This window comes from Babylonia areolata, chromosome 4 (genome assembly GCF_041734735.1).
Source record: "Babylonia areolata isolate BAREFJ2019XMU chromosome 4, ASM4173473v1, whole genome shotgun sequence".
NCBI classification, from domain to species: domain Eukaryota; kingdom Metazoa; phylum Mollusca; class Gastropoda; order Neogastropoda; family Buccinidae; genus Babylonia; species Babylonia areolata.
In genome coordinates, this window is record NC_134879.1 from 30,660,658 (window position 1) to 30,681,156 (window position 20,499).

Consider the following 20,499-nt stretch of genomic DNA (forward strand, 5'->3'; position numbering starts at 1 on the left):
GTCTGGCGATAATAGAGAACGCTGGCGTATCTTTCGGGACAGGTTACAGATTTTCGGTGTGATACATCTGTCTAATTTCTTGTCCGAGCTTTCACATTTACTGTCAGATACGTCTTTCACGTTTTCTTCTTCTCTTCTCTGTGTGTGTTGTGTGTGTGTGTGTGTGTCTTTGTATTTGTGTGTTTGAGGAAAGAAGGGCTGGAGGTAAAGTCTCGAGAAAGACACGCAGTGGAGATACGGGGAGGGTGGGAGGGACGGATAAACATACAGGAGCTGATAAAAAGAAAGAAGCGGCACCCGTAAGCGATGTTTCGTGAGAGGTCATCAAGAGTCCGGCACGATGAATTGCCTCTCTTTCTGGTGGTCGCTCGGTGCGTTCCACTGTCCAGTCAGGCTGCAAAAGGGGTTGTTTTGAGGGTGAGGGGGGTGTAGGGGAGGAGGGGGGGGGGGCTGAAGCCGAGGGGTGATCATTTGTGAACACTGGACACTCGTGTTCTTGCACTCAGCGCCGCCACTTTACCCTGCTGCCCACCACTCCTGCGCGTCTGGTGCGGAACGTTAATGTCTGATTATTCTGGTCTTGCCTGGGGATGAAGGCTCTGAGGTGTGTACTCTCACGGAGGCAGAAGAATATAAAAAAGACCCGATGGGATGGCAACATTGCAGAATGGACAGGAAAGCCCATTTGCAGAGACCCAGGCTTTGACACACAACCGACAGACCTTTAGGAATCTGGTGGAACAGTTCTTCTGCGGCGGCCCAGTGACTCTTCACAGGGTTAAGAGAGAAGAACGAGACTTCCCATGGAATGGAAAGTGGGGGTAGGGAGTATTATGAATTGGCTTGTGGGAATGGGGGGATCATGTGAAGCAGATTTTGAGGTCGAGGGATTAAGAACTGGGATCATATGAAGTAGATTTTTAGGTGAAGGGATTCTAAGAACTTTGCTTTAGAAACTAGGGATTTATGAACGAATCTGATCCAGAGAACTGGCCTGGGAGTGTGGGGTATCTTGTAAACTCAAAAGTGAGGATAAGTATGTGACGGACTGGCTCGTGAGGGTGGGGGATAATTTGTTCTGGCATGGGAGAGTGGATGAGGAAATCAAGGGAACCGGACAATGAGAAGGACGTTTGATCTGGATTGGCTTGCTTGTGATGAGGATGGGCCGATGAGGCATCTGTTGAATTGGTTTGAGGGAGGATGGGACAGAGCGGTCTGGTAAACTGGCTCGTGAGGTGGATGAGGGAATCTGATTGGTAGGGCTGAAACAGTGATAGGTGAATCTGTTTTACTGGGAAGTAAGTATAGGCTATCGAATAAACTGGGTTTTGGGGGTGGGATTGCAGTGAACTACGAATCTGGTAACGTGCTTAAATTTGACGAATAAGCTAATGAGGGGGGACGGCAGTCTTCGGATTCTGTCCATCGCCTTAATTAATTTAATTAAATTTTAACGTCTCCTTTTCGATAACATCGCCCGCTGGGAACATGCGTGCGTGCGTGTGTATTTGCGTGAATACGTGATCAATCCGCAGACAAGGCACCAGATATTTTATTTTTATCAACCTCCGCCACCACCCTGTCCCCTCCCATCCACTTCCCCCTTTTTTTTCTTCTTTTTTTTTTAAAGTTCGGGATAGTGAGGAACATAGCTCGCAAAAAAAAGTTTGGGTTTTTTGTTTGTTTTTACTTGAACTTCCATGGTTTTACACCACATTTTTTCGTCACTGTTGGCTGGTAGATGTGTCGTTGCTCATTCGTGATGTGCAACCGAGTGACTGCGTTCGTGTTAGTTGATCGATTGGAAAAAAAAGAATGGTTTGTTTTTAGAACAACTGTCCAATTTGGCATGGTTTGTTTTTATCCTGGTTGATCAACATGTGTCTCATCTTTTAATGACAAGTTTCCAATTGGCGGGATTGATGTCCACATAAAAGTTGTGGTTGGTAAATGAATGATGATTGCATTGCTATCGTGTGCGGTCTCCGTGGACGTGACCCCGCGAAAGCCGGCTGTGTTTTCTTTCGTGCCGTACGTGCAAGATGGCCAGCGGAACAGTGCTTTTGGCATTGTGATGCTGTCCGTGTGTGTGTGTGTGTGTGTGTGTGTGTGTGATTCAGAATCAGAATCATATTAGTTGGTCATGAAAACCATAGATAAAGGTTTATAGACATAACAATAAAGGGTAAAACCTATCAAACCGAATGTAAGGTTTGGGAGCTATAACGTGACGTGTGTCTTGCAACAGTCTCTGTGTGTGTGCGTGTGTGTGTGTGTGTGTGTGTGCGTGCGCGTGTGTGTGTGTGATTTTATTTATTTCTTTATTCATTTATGCATCTATATTGTTTTCTTGTTGTTTTGTGTGTGTGTGTGTGTGTGTGTGTGTTTTGTTGTTGTTGTTTGTGTATATGTATGTGTGTGTGTGTGTTCCGGTTCGCACGTGTTCGGTTTGACCACGTTTCGTTCAATGCCCAAGTGACAGTTGGCAATCGGTTGGTTCGCAAATAATGTCTCTGTATGGTGTTTGTGTTTCTTGCCTCAACAATGATCTATTTTTACGTGGGTGGTGCGGGGTTTCCGGCCTTTTATCCCGTGGAGAGCACGAAATCAGAATGCATTGTTTCTCCCCTACCTCCCCCCCCCCCCCTCCCCGATTCCCCTTCTCTCTCTTTTCTCTCTCTCTATTTAGGAACATTTCACGTTTTTGTACTTTTTGAACCAAATTATAATGGGTCAGAGGTTTCCAGTTAAAAACCAAACCTGTCGCTCTGTATTTGTCTGTATCTGTCTCTCCTCTCCTCCTCCTCTTCCTGCCTTCTTCATATTTTCTGTCTTCCTTTTGCTCTCTGTGCATGCAAACATGAGAGCGCACATACTGTGTTCTTATGGTGATACGTATCTGGTCTGTGTTTGTGTGTATGTGTTATATATATATATATATATATAGAGAGAGAGAGAGAGAGAGGGAACGTGGGTGTGTGCGAGCCCCAGGGTTAATTGTTAGTCTCGGCGTGCACTGACCTACTTCGGCCTCAATAAGCGGTGGATCGAATCTCCTAAAGATCCCTGGGCTTTGTTGGCTGTCTTTAGCTGTTCTTCGGATACAAGGACACCGATGCTGTGCCTAGATGTACAGTGTGTAGACCAGAACCGGTTATAAAAGGGGGAATATTTCGGTTTACAAATCGGTATTTGCTCTGTACCGTTTTCTTGTGGGGGAAGGTAGTATAACGATTATTGATTCGTGTTCTGGTGTCCTTTAAAATTATAAGATGCTGTATACTGGTTGTGTTCATTACTGGCGCATATTTTGCTGGTCTGAAAAGTGATGGCGTGTTGTTGTTTTCAGTTTTGTGCGTGTTACTATGACTGACCCGATTAGGAGTCACTTTTCTGCCCCCATCAGAGCCCCAGAGATCACAGGTCTGCCTGGAAGTGCCAGTGTCTGGGACCTCGAGCATAATAGTCCCGTTGGAACCATTTAAAACTGGAAGTCTTTGCCATCCGACTGTTGATGGTTCGACAGCTATTGGATATGCACACGATTTTTTTTTTTCTAACATGGAACCAAACTCGTTTTCTTATTTTTCTCTCGACTCTTTTTTATTGCTGACGTTAAAAATACCGGAATGTAATGTAACCCGGTTGACTTTAATCTGGAACAAAGTCCCTTTCTGGTTTTTATTTCTCGAAGGTATTTCGATTTTCACGTCGAGTGAAACTTATTGTAACGTTTCGTAGTTGACTAAAATGTGATGTTCACACTGCATGGACTCGTGTCGGTCGCACACCAGGGCGTGAGGTGATCTTTGCAGCGCGAACTTTTCTCGGAGTTAAGGATGTTCCTCAGTTCATAGAAGAAGTTGGGAACATTCTTAACGACAAGCGAACCTAGCGCTAAGTTTGCTCGTGCAGCCCACCTCAGCGGAACTGGGTGTCCACCCTGAAGGTCCTGTGTCCATCGTTTTAGGGGTCAGAAGTGAACAGAACACGGTTCCAATTCGTTGTGATGGGATGGAAACTGAACGCAGTTAAGCGAGCAATCCTTTGTCACGCTCGGGACTTGGGGAACGACTCCTAAAGCGCTGATCGCCTGGTCATTGGGGTGCATTAGCTTGATCACAACTTGATGTATTTCTGTGTTCCTTTTTTTCGTCTTCTGTTTTTTATTCCAAAACGGGAACATGATATCACTGGGTCCGGAGCGAGCGAGCGCGTGTCTGTATGAATGTTGCGCGCGCGCATGTGTGCGTGTGTGTGTGTATTTGCATATCTGTGTGTGTCTGCGAGAGTGATAGAGGGAGAGACAGACAGACAAAAAGAATGGAAAAGGACGTACATACATGTATAATAAGATTCTTGTGATGTACAGTATCGTCTCATGGGATGTTGAGTTTCTCTCTTTATGTATCAGACTTGAGAGTGCGAATCAGGAGAAAGCTGATCTCGACGACATTATTCAAAAAAAGGGTCATCGGTAGCCAGCTTCCTTCCTTCCTTCCATTGCATCTCTTACATCACTCACGTGTTGGCCGAAGGGTAAGAGTACCGTGCGACACCCTTCCTTCCTTTCCGGTTAATCAGCTTTTCCAGCTGCTCTCTTCCCGGAATATGTTCAAAGACCCGCAAGACGAAAAAGAACTCGTTTTTGTCCACTTTCAGTTCGTTTTGACCTCAGGGCCAGGCTGTCCCACCGGCTCATGACAATAGATGATGATTTTTTTTTTTTTTTTTTTAGGGGGTGGGGGTGGTTGATGGAAGAACAAGAGGTGGTGAAACAAGGATATCCCGTATGCGTGACAGTTCATAGTGTTTATGGAATGGGTGTGTATGTGTGTGTGTGGTGTTGTTGTTTGTGTGTCAGTTTGTGATGGTGCGCTTTTTTTTTTCTTTTTTCTTTTTTTTTTTTTTCTTTTTTTTTTCTTTTCTTTTTCTTTTGTTGTTGTTGTTGTTGAAAATGTATTTTCCTGTCATCGTGCGCGCGTGGGTGTGCGTTTTCGCGCGCGCGCGCGTATGTGTGTATGTTGCGTGAGAGGGGAAAGAATGCCAGGACGTATTGATCCAGGCTGTGTATATCCACGTGCGTGCGTGTGTTTTGAAATGTTTGAAAGCTGCTCCGATTTTATCTCATGAGATATTTATATTTCGGACAGTTGCTAGTTGTTGTTTTTTCTTCCTTTCAACAATGATTTTCTTTGGCTTGTTCTGCAGGCGTTGGCTGACGAAGGCAATTATTCAAGTGCCGACATTATGGGTGGGAGAGAAAGGTGGTCAGGAGAGCTGGGGCTGGAATCCAAAGCAGAACAAAAAGGGGGAGGGGGAGGGGCGGGAGTGCAAGAGACGGCGAGTGGGGACAAACTGATGGAACGATGGAGAGACGGGAAAAAATAGAGATTGCATGTTTCGGGTAATGTGTGTGTTGGTGTTAACATGTCCGTGTGCGTATATGCGTATGAGTAAGTATATGCGTGCGCGTGTGTGTTTGTCTATGCGTGTGCCTGGTGATTTATCATTTTTACATGTTTTGATAATAAGTGGAGTGATGGCCTAGAGGTAACGCGTCCGCATAGGAAGCGAGAGAATCTGAGCGCGCTGGTTCGAATCAGGCTCAGCCGCCGATATTTTCTCCCCCTCCACTAGACCTTGAGTGGTGGTCTAGACGCTAGTCATTCGGATGAGACGATAAACTGAGGTCCCGTGTGCAGCATGCACTTAGCGCACGTAAAAGAACCCACGGTAACAAAAGGGTTGTTCCTGGCAAAATTCTGTAGAAAAATCCACTTCGACTGGAAAAACAAATAAAACTGCACGCAGGGAAAAATACCAAAAAAAATGGGTGGCGCTGTAGTGTAGCGACGCGCTTTCCCTTGGGATTTCACACAGAGAAATCTGTTGTGATGAAAAGAAATACAAATACAAAAATTAATTATGTTTGTGTTTAGTTCATGCCGCTCACGAAGACAACTTTCCCTTGGTACCAATCCCTTGGCAGACTGAAATGAAGCAATCTGTTGTCCGCTGTCTGTCTGATGTGAACGGGTGGAAACAGTTCCATGAATGGCAATGCCCTTCGATAAACGTCGCTGAATGAACACACCCACACACCTTTGTCTTTTCTTCTTTCTGTAGGACTGTTTCATGTTGTGGGTGTGTGTCCTGCCAAACACCATCTAAAGTAAAGCAGAAACTTGTTTTCAAGGAAAAGGAATAAGTAACTAGGAAGTAAACTACAAGATATACATACATACATACATACATATATCTATATATATATATTTCTGAATATACACAGCAACATTTATATATTCGATTCATGCCGTGAGCAATTGATCCATTCTGAACATGTTCATCATTGATTCAATCAGGGTTAAAAAAAAAAAAAAAATGTTGCTGTTAACACTAAAAACGTATTCTCATCTCATTATGGCCATGACCTTTGACCACTGGAAATTTTCTTGTTCAAACCACAAATGATAAAAACCGCTTTTGCTGGGCACTTCTTATAAACACGATATCTCCCACCATAAAAATTCTAATCTCTCTCGGCAGAAATTATACGTTTTTGAACCGACTTCTTTGAGCAGAAATGATTAAGTAAAATGCTCTGGACGCAGCAGATAAAAACGATTGTTAGAGCAGAAATGATTTTTAGAAAATTAAATTTCTTTGTATGCAGTATAAAAAAATACATAAAATGCTCTACGCGTAGAGCATCAATTTTTGATGATGACAGTGAAAAAATATCCTGTGGGCTTTAATGATCAAAGCATTTCATCTTCGCTCATTTTTTTATATGTGTATACTTTTCTTTTCTGAGCACCTTGAACAACAATCATTTTCTTTGGACTCGCGCGCACACACGTTACGGCTCCCCCCAATAGCAACCCTTTTCTAGTTCGGAATATGAGGGAGAGAGACAGGGGAGGGGGTGGGGGGGCGGGAGGCAGACATACAGACATACACACAGAGATATCACACACACACACGCGCGCGCACATACACACGCACACACACACACACACACACACACACACACACACACATCTCACACACACACGCAGAGGAAAGTTGAACACACGCACACGTACGCACGCATGCACGCACGCTCGCACGCATAAATAATATATCGGCGACGACTTTCATATCGAAATCCCTTGCTGAAGTCAGTATACTTTGCCCACCCCCCTCCTCTCCGCCCCTCGCCCTCTCCCCTTCCCCCTTGCCTGAGCACAGCTCTGTGTGTGTGTGTGTGCTGGAAGGGGGAGATGTATGGGAGTGCTGTATGTCATGGGGGACCTGATTAGAGCTGCCCAACTGTGGGATACCGAGGACGAAACGGGTGTCCGGGGAATTTCTGTTGTTTTGAGTTGTTTTGTGTCGTTGTTGTTGGTGGTGGTGGTGGCATGTTTGTGTGTGCGTGTATTTGTGTGTGTGTGTGTGTGTGTGCATCGCAATCCATTAGAAAGCGTTGCCAGCTAGTGACGCAAGTGAAGGAGCGAATCACCATCACCATCACCACCACCACCACCAACGGCAGCTGCAGGGACCCAAACGAGCTCTTCATGGGAGTTATGTGACTTTCTGTCTCAGCGGTGTGTCAAGTATGTGTGATTCCTGCCGCGACCATGCCCAATCCCCCCACACACACCCGTCCCCCCGTCCCGCACACACGCACACACACACACACCCGTTTCGCCCCATACCCCTCCCTTTCTGTTCCCAGTTGTTCTATTCTCCATTGTCCTCTATTCAGTTTACGACCATGTGCCGGTTGTCTGTCTGTGTGTGTGTTAGTCTGTTTCTCATCTTTGTCTTGTCAGGATGCCTGATTTCTCGATCTTTCACTCTTTGCCCCCCTCCCTCCCTCTTCTCACGCACGCGCGCACGCACACACACACACACACACACACACACACACACACACACTCACACACACACTCCACTCCACTCCACTCCACTCCAGAGCTGTCAAGGGTGAGATAAAAGGATCTCAGCAGGTATGTGATGGGAACTAATGAGCCTTTCTGAGCACGACAGTTTTCACACTTTTGTCCCAGCCGTTCTTCTTCCGCTTCTCACACAGCGACCAGAAAGGCGCGTGCAGTTTCTCTGTCTGTCTGTCTGTCTGTCTGTCTGTCTCTCTCTCTCTCTCTCTCTCTCTCTCTCTCTCGTATCGTTTAAAGTTCCCCAGCCAGCAGCTTGTGGTTTATGTCCTGAAAGCGTCCTCTACCCAGAAGTAAAGGGTGGTTGGAAGTCGTTGACAGTGAGAACAGCCGATGGTGAACGCTGACGCTGGTTTGCTCAGTTTAGTCTGCTGGCTGTCCCGCCCCAAAGCGGGTTCCTTCATAGTTGATGCTCGTCAGGTTTGGGAGTGGCCAGCTCAGTATCAGGAAGGGGGGAATCGTAACTTGAGTCTGGAACTAGCGAAAATGGCGCCAGAGAGAGGGGGTGTTGGGAGAAGGGATGGGGTGATAGGTGTGGGTGGTTGTCAGTATCAGAAGGGGAATATGTAACTGTGGATGGAACTAGCGAGAATAGCGAAAGAGAGGGGAAAGAGAGAGAGACAGAGATGGTGGGGGAGGGGGGGGGGAGCGAAGCTTGGGGTGATAGGGGTGTGTGGTTGTTTGCTATGAGGCGGGCGTGGTTGCAGCCAGACAATAGGCTCTAGAAGAGAAGGAAGGGTATGAAGAAGAAAACATGAAAAGGGTTATAACCAGAGATATGGAAATCTATCAAGGAAAAAGAAAGAAATGTGCGTGGTATGATAGCCAGCTTTCGGTGAGCGATTTTTTGCGTTTCTTTTTTCTTTCTTTTTTGTTATATGTATAAAAAAAAGAAAAAATTTAAAGATTAATAGAGAAAAAAAACAACAACAAACCATTAATGCTCCCTCAGCGCACTCGCTATACACTGGCCAGTCTGGCTGTTTGATTTATTGTACTTGCGAGAGATAGTGTGTGTGTGTGTGCGCGCGCGCGTGCGTGTGTGTGCTTGTTTGTGTCCGTGTGTGTGGCAGACATTATGTGTCACTCATCCACAACACAAATATTAGAGTTGCATGCGCCCCCCCCCTTCCGCCCCCCGCCCACCCCCCCCCCCCCCCCCCCCCCCCCCCCCCACTCTCTCTGTCTCTCTCTCTCTCATCTCTCATATATATATATTTGCGCGCGCACACACACATACACACACACACACACATACACACAATCACACACACACACCCCGCCCCCGTGCAATCTTTTCCTCTCACTTTTTCCCAGCAGCTTGTGGTTTATGTCCTGTAGCCAGCCCACCCCAACCAAGGTTTGAGGAGCCACAGAGTTGTCAGTGACAACAGCCAACGCTGACGTTGATTTGCTCTATCGCTTGCAGACCGTTCGAAAGTACGTTGCTTCACATCAGATGGTCATCAGACTAAAGGGAGAGAGAACAGCATCAGAGGGAGGGATCGTAACTGTGTCTGGCACCAGAGAGAAGGCTGGCTGGGTGGGTGGGTGGTGGGGTAATGTAAGGGTGGAGGGTTAGTGGCGGGAGAGAAGGGTGGAAAGGAGAAGGGGGTGGGGCAGATTATCGTCTGCAGTGAATCAGGACGGGCATCGTTGCCACCGCAGAAGAAAAGCGACAAAGGAAGAAAGGAGAATGCGATCACGACCAGGAATATGGAAATGCAAATCTTTAGAGGGGATAAAAAAATATGTATGTTGCTGATATCCATTTACAGTATCAAAAGAATTTTATTGTTGCTGTTGTTGTGGAAAGGCTGTGTTTTCAGCTTTAAAATACAGTCACTCCGATCTTCCTGATGAAAAATCGGAAGAGACCCAAAAATGGCCATTATAATTCCATTTCCGTTTCTCTGTGCTTTCGTTACCCTCTCGCAAGCGCAAAGCCCAGATTTATTGTGCGTGCATGTGGGTGTGGGGGGTGTTTGAATAAAGCAAGGAGGTATGGATGTCAATTTTTTCTCTGTCTGTCTGTCTGTCTGTCTGTCTGTCTCTCTCTCTCTCTCTCTCTCTCTCTCTCTCTCTCTCTCTCTCTCTGTGCGCACTCACGTGTAAAAACACTGTGTTTTGTATGACTGGCATATATGTGGCAGTCAATCTGATCGTCTCAAAATCATATAATGAGATAAGAAAGAAATTAAAGGGGGGTGGGGGGGGGGCGGAGAAAGGACATGCAAATGATAACCTTGGAAATCATCATTTACATTTTCCCCCAGCAAAAATACAGACGACATATTGATCAGTCAGGACTCGTCAACATTCCCTTGCACGCACGCATGCACGTTCGCACACACACACACACACACACACACACACACACACACACACACACACACACACACACACACACACACACACACACACACACACACGCGCGCGCGCGCGCGCGCGCGCAGGAGTCTTCACTACCCCAGCAGCTTGTGGCTAATGTCCTGTAACCCTCCCCCCCAGCCCCCACTCCCCCGCCGTACCCAAGTAATGACCCCGGGGGAGTTGACAGTGACAACAGCCGACAGCGACAGCGGAATGCACGCCGATTTTCTCTGTCTGTGGCGGGCTGACTGTCCGAAAGTAGGCTCCTTCACATCGGATGGTCATCACGTCCGTCTGACCAGCACACACCATCAGAAGGTGCAGTCCCTAGCTGTGTGCCTGGAACCGAAGAGAACAGACAGACAGACAGAGAAACAGAGAAAATGTTTATGTGTGTGTGTGTGTGTGTTTACGCATACCCAGATTCAAACTCTCGACTGTTGGCCGCCGTTCTTTCTCTGTCTCTGGACCTTGCAATTGGAATGAACTTCCTCTTTCGCTTCGTCAAGTCTCCACACTCAGTTCTTTCAAGCCTGGCCTTAACACCCACCTCTTCCCAAAATAGCCTTCCTTCTCTGCCTCTTCCTTGTCTTCAGTTTTTCCAGTTTTAGAGTTATGCATGCGTGTGAATGACTGGTGCGAAAGCGCTTTGATTTGTCTATGCACAAGATTCAGCGCTATATAAATACCATTATTATTATTATTATTGTGTGTGTGTGTGTGAGTGTGTGTGTGTGTGTGTGTGTGTAGGGGCGAGGGGAATGGGGACGGATGCCAGTGTAAGCGGGCATCGTTTGGCTCCAGACAAGAGAAGAAACCAGAAACCGTTCACCGCACCGGAAACACGGAAGTCTCTGGAGGAAATGGAAATCTGCGTGTTTTGATATCAAGCCGCACTCCTAGTATGGGGAATGCTTTTGTTTGGGTTCTGTTGTGCAGAGGCGGTGTTAACAGGTTATAAGGTGAGGAGGAAAAGTCACACGACCATTCCTGGTGGAAAAAGCGGGAAGCTCCAGAAATGCCTGTTCAGATTGCATTTCCGTTTCACTGTGGCCAGTGTATGGCCTGGAGTTATCATACAAGTTGTGTGCGGGTGTTTGTATGTCTGTGAGGCAAGAGGGTACCATTTCTCTCTTTTTGTGTCTGTTCCTGTCCCCCTCTCTCTATGTATATTCTCTCTCTCTCTCTCTCTCTCTCTCTCTCTCTATATATATATATATATATATATATATATCTGTGTGTGTGTGTGTGTGTGTGTCATGTATATGTGTCTTTCTATCTATATCGTTCTCTCCATCCATAGATTAGGTTATACTCATGGATGATATTCTCTTACTGCTATTGCCCAACAAAAATGCAGACACAGATTAGAGAGATTAGAATCAGCCACATTGCCGAGCAATGCACACACACACACACACACACACGCACACGCACCTTAGCTGTTAGCTGCCTGTGATTGTCATCTCTCCCTCCCTCTCTCTGTCTCTGTCTCTCTGTCTGTCTCTCTCTCATCCTCGCTCTGTCTTATCCTAAATTATGAAACTAATGATGTAAGGACGTTGCTTTTGTATGTTATGATTGTGTCGGTATCACGTATGTTTTTTTTGGTTTTTTTGTTTTGTTTTGTTGGGGTTTTTTTTGGGAGGGGGGGGGGGGAGTGGGGGGAGGGGGGTTGTTGTTTTTGCTATTTGCGCGTGTATTCGGACAGAATTTCTTGTGCGTTGCTAATGGCTGATTTTCATGTAATGCTTTCCTTCTCCACACTCCCCATTTTTCTCTGTTTTTATTTCATTTTTTCGGGGGGGGTTTCTGAGGACAGGATGTAAAAAAGCTGAATAAGGTTATTCTTTTACCCTAAGTAATGATCATTTTGATTTGGCACACTCACTCACTCACGTACCTACGCATGCACACGCACGTACATGCACACACGTAGATACAATAAAGATCTTTGTGACTGGAAGAATAGGCGGTTCTATTTTCAGCTCAGTCTGTTGAAAATGCCCATCATTTCGGGATAATATTTCTAAAGTTCTAAACTTTCTCTTTTGAAACTCACCAGTGTCGTGACGTTGTCTGACGGGCAATCTATTGTGAATTCATCTCTCCCTCTCTTTGTCTCTTTCTGTCTCTCCCCCTACGCCCATCTCTCTCTCTCTCTCTCTCTCTCTCTCTCTCTCTCTCTCTCTCTCTCTCTCTCTCTCTCTCTCTTCAACAAGCCACCCGTTTATGAAGAGAGTTTCAAACAGCTAAAGGTGATTGCATGATCCAGTCTTCTGGGACAAGCGGAGAAAGGCGCTCGAAAAATAGTTTGATGATGGAATTTCAGAAGAAGAAAAAAAAAGAAGAAATTATTGTTATATCTGCGATGTCTTTGGAAAAGCCCTAGCACGTCCTCAGAGAACTATTGTGAATGGGGAGGGAAGGGGGAAGGAGAGAGAAAGAGATAGGCTGGGGGATGGGTCGTGGTGGGGAGGGAGAGAAAGAGGGAAGGGGGGGGGAGAAATTGCATCTTAGTCCCAGCGGTCAGTGTGGCTGAAAAGGGCAAAAAGGTATCAGAGAAGCTGTGAGTTATTACTACTACTTCTTCTTCTTCTTCTTTTTTTTTTTTTTTTTTTTCTCCCGTTGTAAGTCATATTAAGAACCCTGCTTCCCTCCAGTTATATCAGATTGCTGTCGCTGGGTGCTGGTTCAAATCCGCAGTCGCTGCACCCTTCTTTGCTCAGCCACAGTTAACCACGTTTGCAGCTCATCGACAACAGTGATTAACCCGGTCAGGGTGTTTCACGCGTGGTGTGAATGGCGGGGTGTGAGGAGAGGACAGGGCAGATGGGTGCAGTGAGGTGAAGTCGCAGGTCATGTTGACACTGGATAACATTGGATGCAGATGATCATGTGTGAAGGGATAGCGTGTAAACGTGATAGAGCCCGTCACCTTGAGGCGTTGGAACTCTGCAGTGTAAGGCCAGGCCACGATAAGAGGGATGAATCGTCGTCGTCTTCGGGCGTGATAATGGCCGTGATCACAGCGTAATAGTCGTGTTCACAGCGCTTGGCTGTGCATGTTTCCAAGACATGATCTGGTTGGTGGAGGGGTTGTGGGGAAGGAGTAGTTCAGCCTCTTAGATCCCCCCCCCTACTTCCCCCCCCCCCCCCAAACACACACACCTTCCGCACCCGAACCCGGAGTATAGCTGTCTAAACGGCGGAGGTTAATGTGGGTGCTGCAGCTCACGAACGTGGCAGAAGCTGTAGAAGAAGAAGAAAACATATTGCGGATAGCTTCCCCTTTCCCTTACCCCCCTCCCTCCCTTCCCCTCCCCCCCCTCCCCCTCTCTCTCTCTCTCTCTCTCTCTCTCTCTAACTGTTGCCTGCCTTTAGTTGTTCTTCTGTCGGATGACATTAAGCAATGAAGGTCAGGCTTTAGCTATGCTTCTGTCGGGCTACATTAAACGATGTTAGCCAACTTTAAACTGTTTCGTGAGATTTAGAACCAATCTGCAAGGCTTTATAACTCGTTTCGATATCATTATCCTCTTAAAAAAATAAAAGAAAAGAAAAGAAAAATAAAGGTGCATTTTCCTAATTATAAATGGCTCCCTCTCTACATACCTTCCACCCACCCACCCCTCTCTCTCTCTCTCCCAATGATTTAGCTGTCTGTCAAAACCTGTTCATGACCCGCCTAACGGGATTTGGAAACAGTAGTAAAATCACTTTAGATAATTTCAAGTCATGTTCCTTTAAAAAAAAAAAAAAAGTTTAGCCGTCCGCAAGGGACTAATTCAAGCTGATAGTGATAATTTAGCTGCTGCGTGGTTTTAGAACAAGTGGTGAATTTCTCTCTTGTAATATATCTGTGTCTGACGCGTGGTTTGTAAATTCACTTGTGACCTTTTTTGTTTTTCTCTTCTTTTGATGATAATTGTTAGCGTTCTGGGCCCCTGTTCGAAGGAGTTAGAACGCATTGTAGATGCCCATTATTGTTTTTGTTGTTGTTATTGTTGCTGTTCTTCTTCTTTTTCTTCTTCTTCTTCTTCTCTTCGTCGTCTTCTTCTTCTTTGCTGCTTGAACTTAAAGATTACTTACCAACACTTTCTTATCATGTCACCAGAGGAGTGTCAGACGCATGACTCGAACCGGAAAGTAAATTCCTTTGTGACGAATTAGCTGTACGTATGTTCACTTGAGGTGAGTTAGCTGCGACCAAGCAGTGCGAATTCAGATCGAGATGGGAATAAGAGTTTTAGGGATCTCGTGCTGCTCTTCAAGTGATCTTTGTTCTGAACTTCAAACCCTCACCCTGTCGCTGTTTCCGAGTCTTAGCTTCTTGTGTCCCCACTCTCCACACCCCTCGACTGAATTCCTTCTAGCGCATGGCTGAACGAGAAAAAGTAGCCCTGCGCAGTGCAGCGTGCCTGATGTGGGGCTTGGCTGTGGCGACATCACTCCCAGCAGTCGTGTTGAAACGTTTGGGCTGAGAGTGAGATGGTTTCGGAGTGGCTGTTGTGTGTGTGTGTGTGTGTGCGCGAGAGAGAGAGAGACAGAGAGAGAGAGGGGGGGGGAGAGAGAGAGTGTGTGTGTGTGAACTAATGTCTATTCACTAAAATGATTTCAAAAAGGAAGAAAAGTTAGGCCTTCATTGCGTAATGGTGTTCGACAGAAGGAAGGCAGTAGTGTGGTTCTGTGTGTGTGTGCGCGCGCGCGCGTGTGTGTGCGTGCCTGTGTTTGTATGTATGTGCGCACGTGCATGAAAGTGTGAATGAGAAAGAGAGAATGTGTGTGTACTTGAGAGAGAGGGAGAGATAGATAAAGAGATAATTTGTATGTGTTCGAAAAAGAGAGAGGGACATACACACACACACACACACACACACACACACACACACACACACACACACACACACACACACACACAGAGCAGAAAGCAAGAAAAGAAAAATAATACTGGGGACCACCACGATGAGTTTCAGTTTCAGTATCAGTAGCTCAAGGAGGCGTCACTGCGTTCGGACAAATCCATATACGCTACACCACATCTGCCAAGCAGATGCCTGACCAGCAGCGTAACCCAACGCGCTTAGTCAGGCCATCACGATGAACAAGAGAAAACGAGCGGGTTTTTTTGTTTTGTTTTGTTTTTGTTTGTTTTTGCTTTTGTTTTGGTTTTTTTCCCCTTGTTTTGTTGTTGTTTTTAGCTTGAGTTCCTACCTCGTTTAGTTGACAGTCTGTTAACAAGCTCTAAACGGTTTTTTTTCCTACGGGTCCACGCCTTCTCTCTCAGTCTCTCCGTTTCCCAGTTATCCTCCCTCCCCATACCCCCCCACACCTCCCACACCCCCTCCGCCCCCGCTCAGTGACTTCTTCCTCGTCAAGGAGTCACCCAGGCACTCCGAGGCGGGTGCTATGGCCAAGTGGCTGACATGCTCATCAGCTAAACGATGATGATGTTCTTCTCCAAATTCGACAGGGGAATGTTCACTCCACCGCATTTCTTCCACAAGCTCCGGGATGAATAGATAGATAGATTGATTGTTTGATTGATGTATAAATAGATTTAGAATGACGTACGTATGTTTATAGATGTATATGATTATATTTGAACAAATATACACACATATATAGAATATATATATATATATGTGTGTGTGTGTGTGTGTGTTATGTTGTGTGTATGTGTGTGTTTGTGTGTGTGTGTGTGTGTGTGTGTGTTATGCCGTGTGTGTGTGTGTGTGTGTGTGTGCGCAGACTTTTTTTTTCTTCAATGCAAACTTCTTGTGACGAAATATAGAAGTACTGACATGCTTTCTGGGAATATCAGGAAATATTGTGTAAAAACTGGTTGTTTTAGTTCGTGTGTTGTGGTTCGATTCTCATAGAAAGAGAGAGAGGGGAGCAGACAGGGGGATATAGGATCAACTAATCATGCACTCACTCACTCTCTCCTCACATCAATAGCAGGGCCACATGGAGTGGTTTTTATAGAGTGTTTACTTTACAATACAGCACACACACTAAGCAGTTCACCCTACTTAGCAAAAGCATCACACACTAAGGCAGCACACACTGCCTACTTCAAGTACTTCCTACAAGCAGCGCACAGTAAAAAGATCATCCTACACCTGAAGCAGCACCTATAAGCAGCACCTATAAGCAGCACATAGTAAAAGTTCACCCTACACCTAAAGCAGCACACAGCCTAACAGGGATTTCCTTGTTCCTCACATCACTGATCAGTCAGTCACCCTGTGTCAGTCAGTTCTTCTGGGAGACAGCTCAGAACTGGCTGTGCTGACTGGTTTTATCCCTTCCCACAACATACTATGCGTACTAATTCAAGCTACAACACTCACTCCCCCAACTAACTGAAATAACCAATCTTTGCTTGTCCTAGTGACGCTATGTGAATGACTGACAGATTCACTACTTGATCCCAATTCGTCCAACTCAACAGACTGATCTGATTCGCTACAATTCAACCCACTTGTCTATACACATTCTATGATGACAACTTCACCCGTTTACGTCACAAAGAGATTGGGGAGACAGGACAATACAACTCTCGGCATGTTAGCAGCCGGCTTGATCAAAGTTCGCATTAGCATAAATTTTCCCTAGTTTTCGTTCCGAAGTCCTGCCATCTACGTCAGCTGCGTTTGTGAACGGGGAGATGGGGAACGACTTGAAAGACAGGCCGCCACCCGGGACGTTCTGCTCAGCACGGGAAATGCGGCAGACGTCGCACAACCGCACGTGTTCCTACAACTGGGACTGGTGACGCGGTGTCGCGGACCAAAGGCGCCGACTAGGGAGTGGGGTGAGGAGGTGGAGGGGTGGAAGGGGGGAGGATGGCGTGGTGTCGGCACAACCTCAAAGACTGGACTTGGGATGGAGCGGGAAGGGAGATAAGAAGGAGGGGTGGGGGGGGGGGGGGGACAGAGTGTGGGTGGTGGGGGGTGACACTGCTGGCACACTATAACACCCACCCCCGGCTTTTGAATGCAATGTCCTCATTGCTGCTGACCACATGCTGACGACTGCCGTCATCAATTAATGCTAATGGGGAGATTAGTTCTCTAACCCAAAAATTAGCAAAAACATAAACATGTGAAAATGAAGACAATACAGGACAAAAGAAACCACCAAAAATACATTTCAAAATGATAAAGCTGTACATAACACCATAACCCAAAAAAGCATACATAAAAAAATCAAACAGGGAGCGACACAACGCAAAAATCAACACAAAGTTCCAGCTCACACACATCAGCAACCACAAATCCTGGAATGAAGGAAAACAACAACATAGCATGACATACACAATTTTCCTCATTTCCAGTATTCTCCTAGCAGGCTACAGGTACAATTTTATCCCATGCGGGATGACTAGCCTTGCCCCTGTTGCTAACCCTAGCCCTACAGGTTGACCCTGACAGTTTCCCACCCCTGTCAGTCTGATCTGGGACCATGGCACCTACACATGTCCTATGCACCCCAGGCTTCGGATGAGACCTGGTGCCATTCTCACACAAACCAGTTACCACCGGTCTGTGTGGCCGTCCTGGAGACTTGACTGCATCCTGGCAGTCTCCATCACCTGTGCCCTCCCTTGTGGCACATGTACCAGGAATTCCTGGATCAGGTGGTATGGGCAGCAGCACCCATTCACCCTGGCAAGGATCATCCTCACAGTCAACCCTTGTCCTGACTGGAGTCTTTTCTTTCAGACTCGGATCCTGCCTCCTGAGACTATTGGGCAAGTCTCTCTGGTTCTCATTATGGGAATCTTTGTGTTTTTCCTTGGGGAGAACCTTACCCACCTTTGGGGAAATCCCATTTCCCACCACTGACTGACCTTTCCCTTTCCTACCTCTGTTCCTTCTCTTCCTACCCACAGCCCCTTTCCCTATCACAGCCCCATCTCTCTGACTAACTAAATCTGACATTAACCCCTGCATGGACCTAACGCTCTCTTCCAAATGCAACAGTTTGTCCCCTAATTTTGCTGTCTCTTCCCTGGCCTGTTGCTGTTGTTGGTCCTCCTCCATCTCTCGCTGCAGTCTCAGGGCTTCATCCCTCGCCTGGATGAAGGTGGTGTGTGGCTCCCTCCTCACTAAGCGGCGCAGCTCCCTTTTCAGCAGGAGGTTCCAGAGGCCATCAATGAAGTGGTCCCTCAGCATCTCAGCGGTGAGGGCCCCAGTGCTCTTCGTCCGGATGATCCTCCCCATGCTGCACAGAGCATGGGAGTAGTCCAAGGTGGACTCCTCTGGCAACTGCTCCCTGCTGAAGAAGGTGGACAGCAGTGTGGTGACACGCCGCCCGTCACCGAACACCCCCAGCAGAATGTTGATCACCTTCTCTGGGGTGTTGGTCTCCTCCAGGTCCCGCAGCATCAGCTCCCTGCGTGCGGTTCCCTGCAGATGGCTGTAGACAAAGTAGGCAGCCATCTCGTCTCCCATGGGGTATGCAGCCAGGACCCGCTTCACCTCCACGATGAAGTCCTCAGCCGACATCTTGCCTGGCTCACCAGTGAATACTGGCAGTGTGGGTGCTACGTACCACCCCATGGGAAACTCCTGCGCCACTGTAGTTGGGGTTGTCATCTCTGGGCTGTGCTACCTGGCTGTGTGCTGCTTAAGTCCTAACTGCTTAACCTGCCTCTTGTGTCAGTAAATCACTCTACCTGCCAATCCTGCCGGCGACGCCAAGTTGTAAAAACTGGTTGTTTTAGTTCGTGTGTTGTGGTTCGATTCTCATAGAAAGAGAGAGAGGGGAGCAGACAGGGGGATATAGGATCAACTAATGATGCACTCACTCACTCTCTCCTCACATCAATAGCAGGGCCACATGGAGTGGTTTTTATAGAGTGTTTACTTTACAATACAGCACACACACTAAGCAGTTCACCCTACTTAGCAAAAGCATCACACACTAAGGCAGCACACACTGCCTACTTCAAGTACTTCCTACAAGCAGCGCACAGTAAAAAGATCATCCTACACCTGAAGCAGCACCTATAAGCAGCACCTATAAGCAGCACATAGTAAAAGTTCACCCTACACCTAAAGCAGCACACAGCCTAACAGGGATTTCCTTGTTCCTCACATCACTGATCAGTCAGTCACCCTGTGTCAGTCAGTTCTTCTGGGAGACAGCTCAGAACTGGCTGTGCTGACTGGTTTTATCCCTTCCCACAACATACTATGCGTACTAATTCAAGCTACAACACTCACTCCCCCAACTAACTGAAATAACCAATCTTTGCTTGTCCTAGTGACGCTATGTGAATGACTGACAGATTCACTACTTGATCCCAATTCGTCCAACTCAACAGACTGATCTGATTCGCTACAATTCAACCCACTTGTCTATACACATTCTATGATGACAACTTCACCCGTTTACGTCACAAAGAGATTGGGGAGACAGGACAATACAACTCTCGGCATGTTAGCAGCCGGCTTGATCAAAGTTCGCATTAGCATAAATTTTCCCTAGTTTTCGTTCCGAAGTCCTGCCATCTACGTCAGCTGCGTTTGTGAACGGGGAGATGGGGAACGACTTGAAAGACAGGCCGCCACCCGGGACGTTCTGCTCAGCACGGGAAATGCGGCAGACGTCGCACAACCGCACGTGTTCCTACAACTGGGACTGGTGACGCGGTGTCGCGGACCAAAGGCGCCGACTAGGGAGTGGGGTGAGGAGGTGGAGGGGTGGAAGGGGGGAGGATGGCGTGGTGTCGGCACAACCTCAAAGACTGGACTTGGGATGGAGCGGGAAGGGAGATAAGAAGGAGGGGTGGGGGGGGGGGGGGCGGACAGAGTGTGGGTGGTGGGGGGTGACACTGCTGGCACACTATAACAATTGTATGGTTCGTACGTAACAGACAGCACTTTAACAAGAAGCCTCTAAAAGCAAAATACGTTTCATGTGCATAGGAATTGGGAAGACGACATGCAGGCGAGCTCACACAACTTGATGTAATGCAGTCGTCAATAGAGGTGGTCCAATTTTTCCTCCCCCTCTCTCTCTCTCTCTCTCTCTCTCTCTCTCTCTCTTTCTTTCTCTCTCTCGCTCGCTCGTTCGCTCTCTCTCAAGAACTTTGTTTCAAGGGGCCGAAGGCCTATAGAATAAAACGTTGTTCGTGTTCTCTCTCTCTCTCTCTCTCTCTCTCTCT

The 20,499-nt window shown here is 46.9% G+C and overlaps 2 protein-coding genes across 2 annotated transcripts in view; one reads left to right on the forward strand and one right to left on the reverse strand.

Moving 5' to 3' along the window:
• LOC143281041 (cleavage and polyadenylation specificity factor subunit 2-like) overlaps positions 1-20,499 on the forward strand; it is a 218,510-nt gene that overhangs the window by 98,347 nt on the left and 99,664 nt on the right. The gene's annotated exons all lie outside the window — the stretch shown is intronic.
• Positions 16,249-19,308, reverse strand: LOC143281650 (uncharacterized). The gene has a single exon (XM_076586898.1). The coding sequence runs from the start codon at positions 18,923-18,925 to the stop codon at positions 17,669-17,671; it is 1,257 nt and encodes a 418-aa protein (XP_076443013.1). The 5' UTR covers positions 18,926-19,308; the 3' UTR covers positions 16,249-17,668.

Excerpts from the sequence above, each read along its gene's own strand:
- LOC143281650 (XM_076586898.1), bottom strand. The coding sequence starts at position 18,925 with ATGACAACCCCAACTACAGTGGCGCAGGAGTTTCCCATGGGGTGGTAC.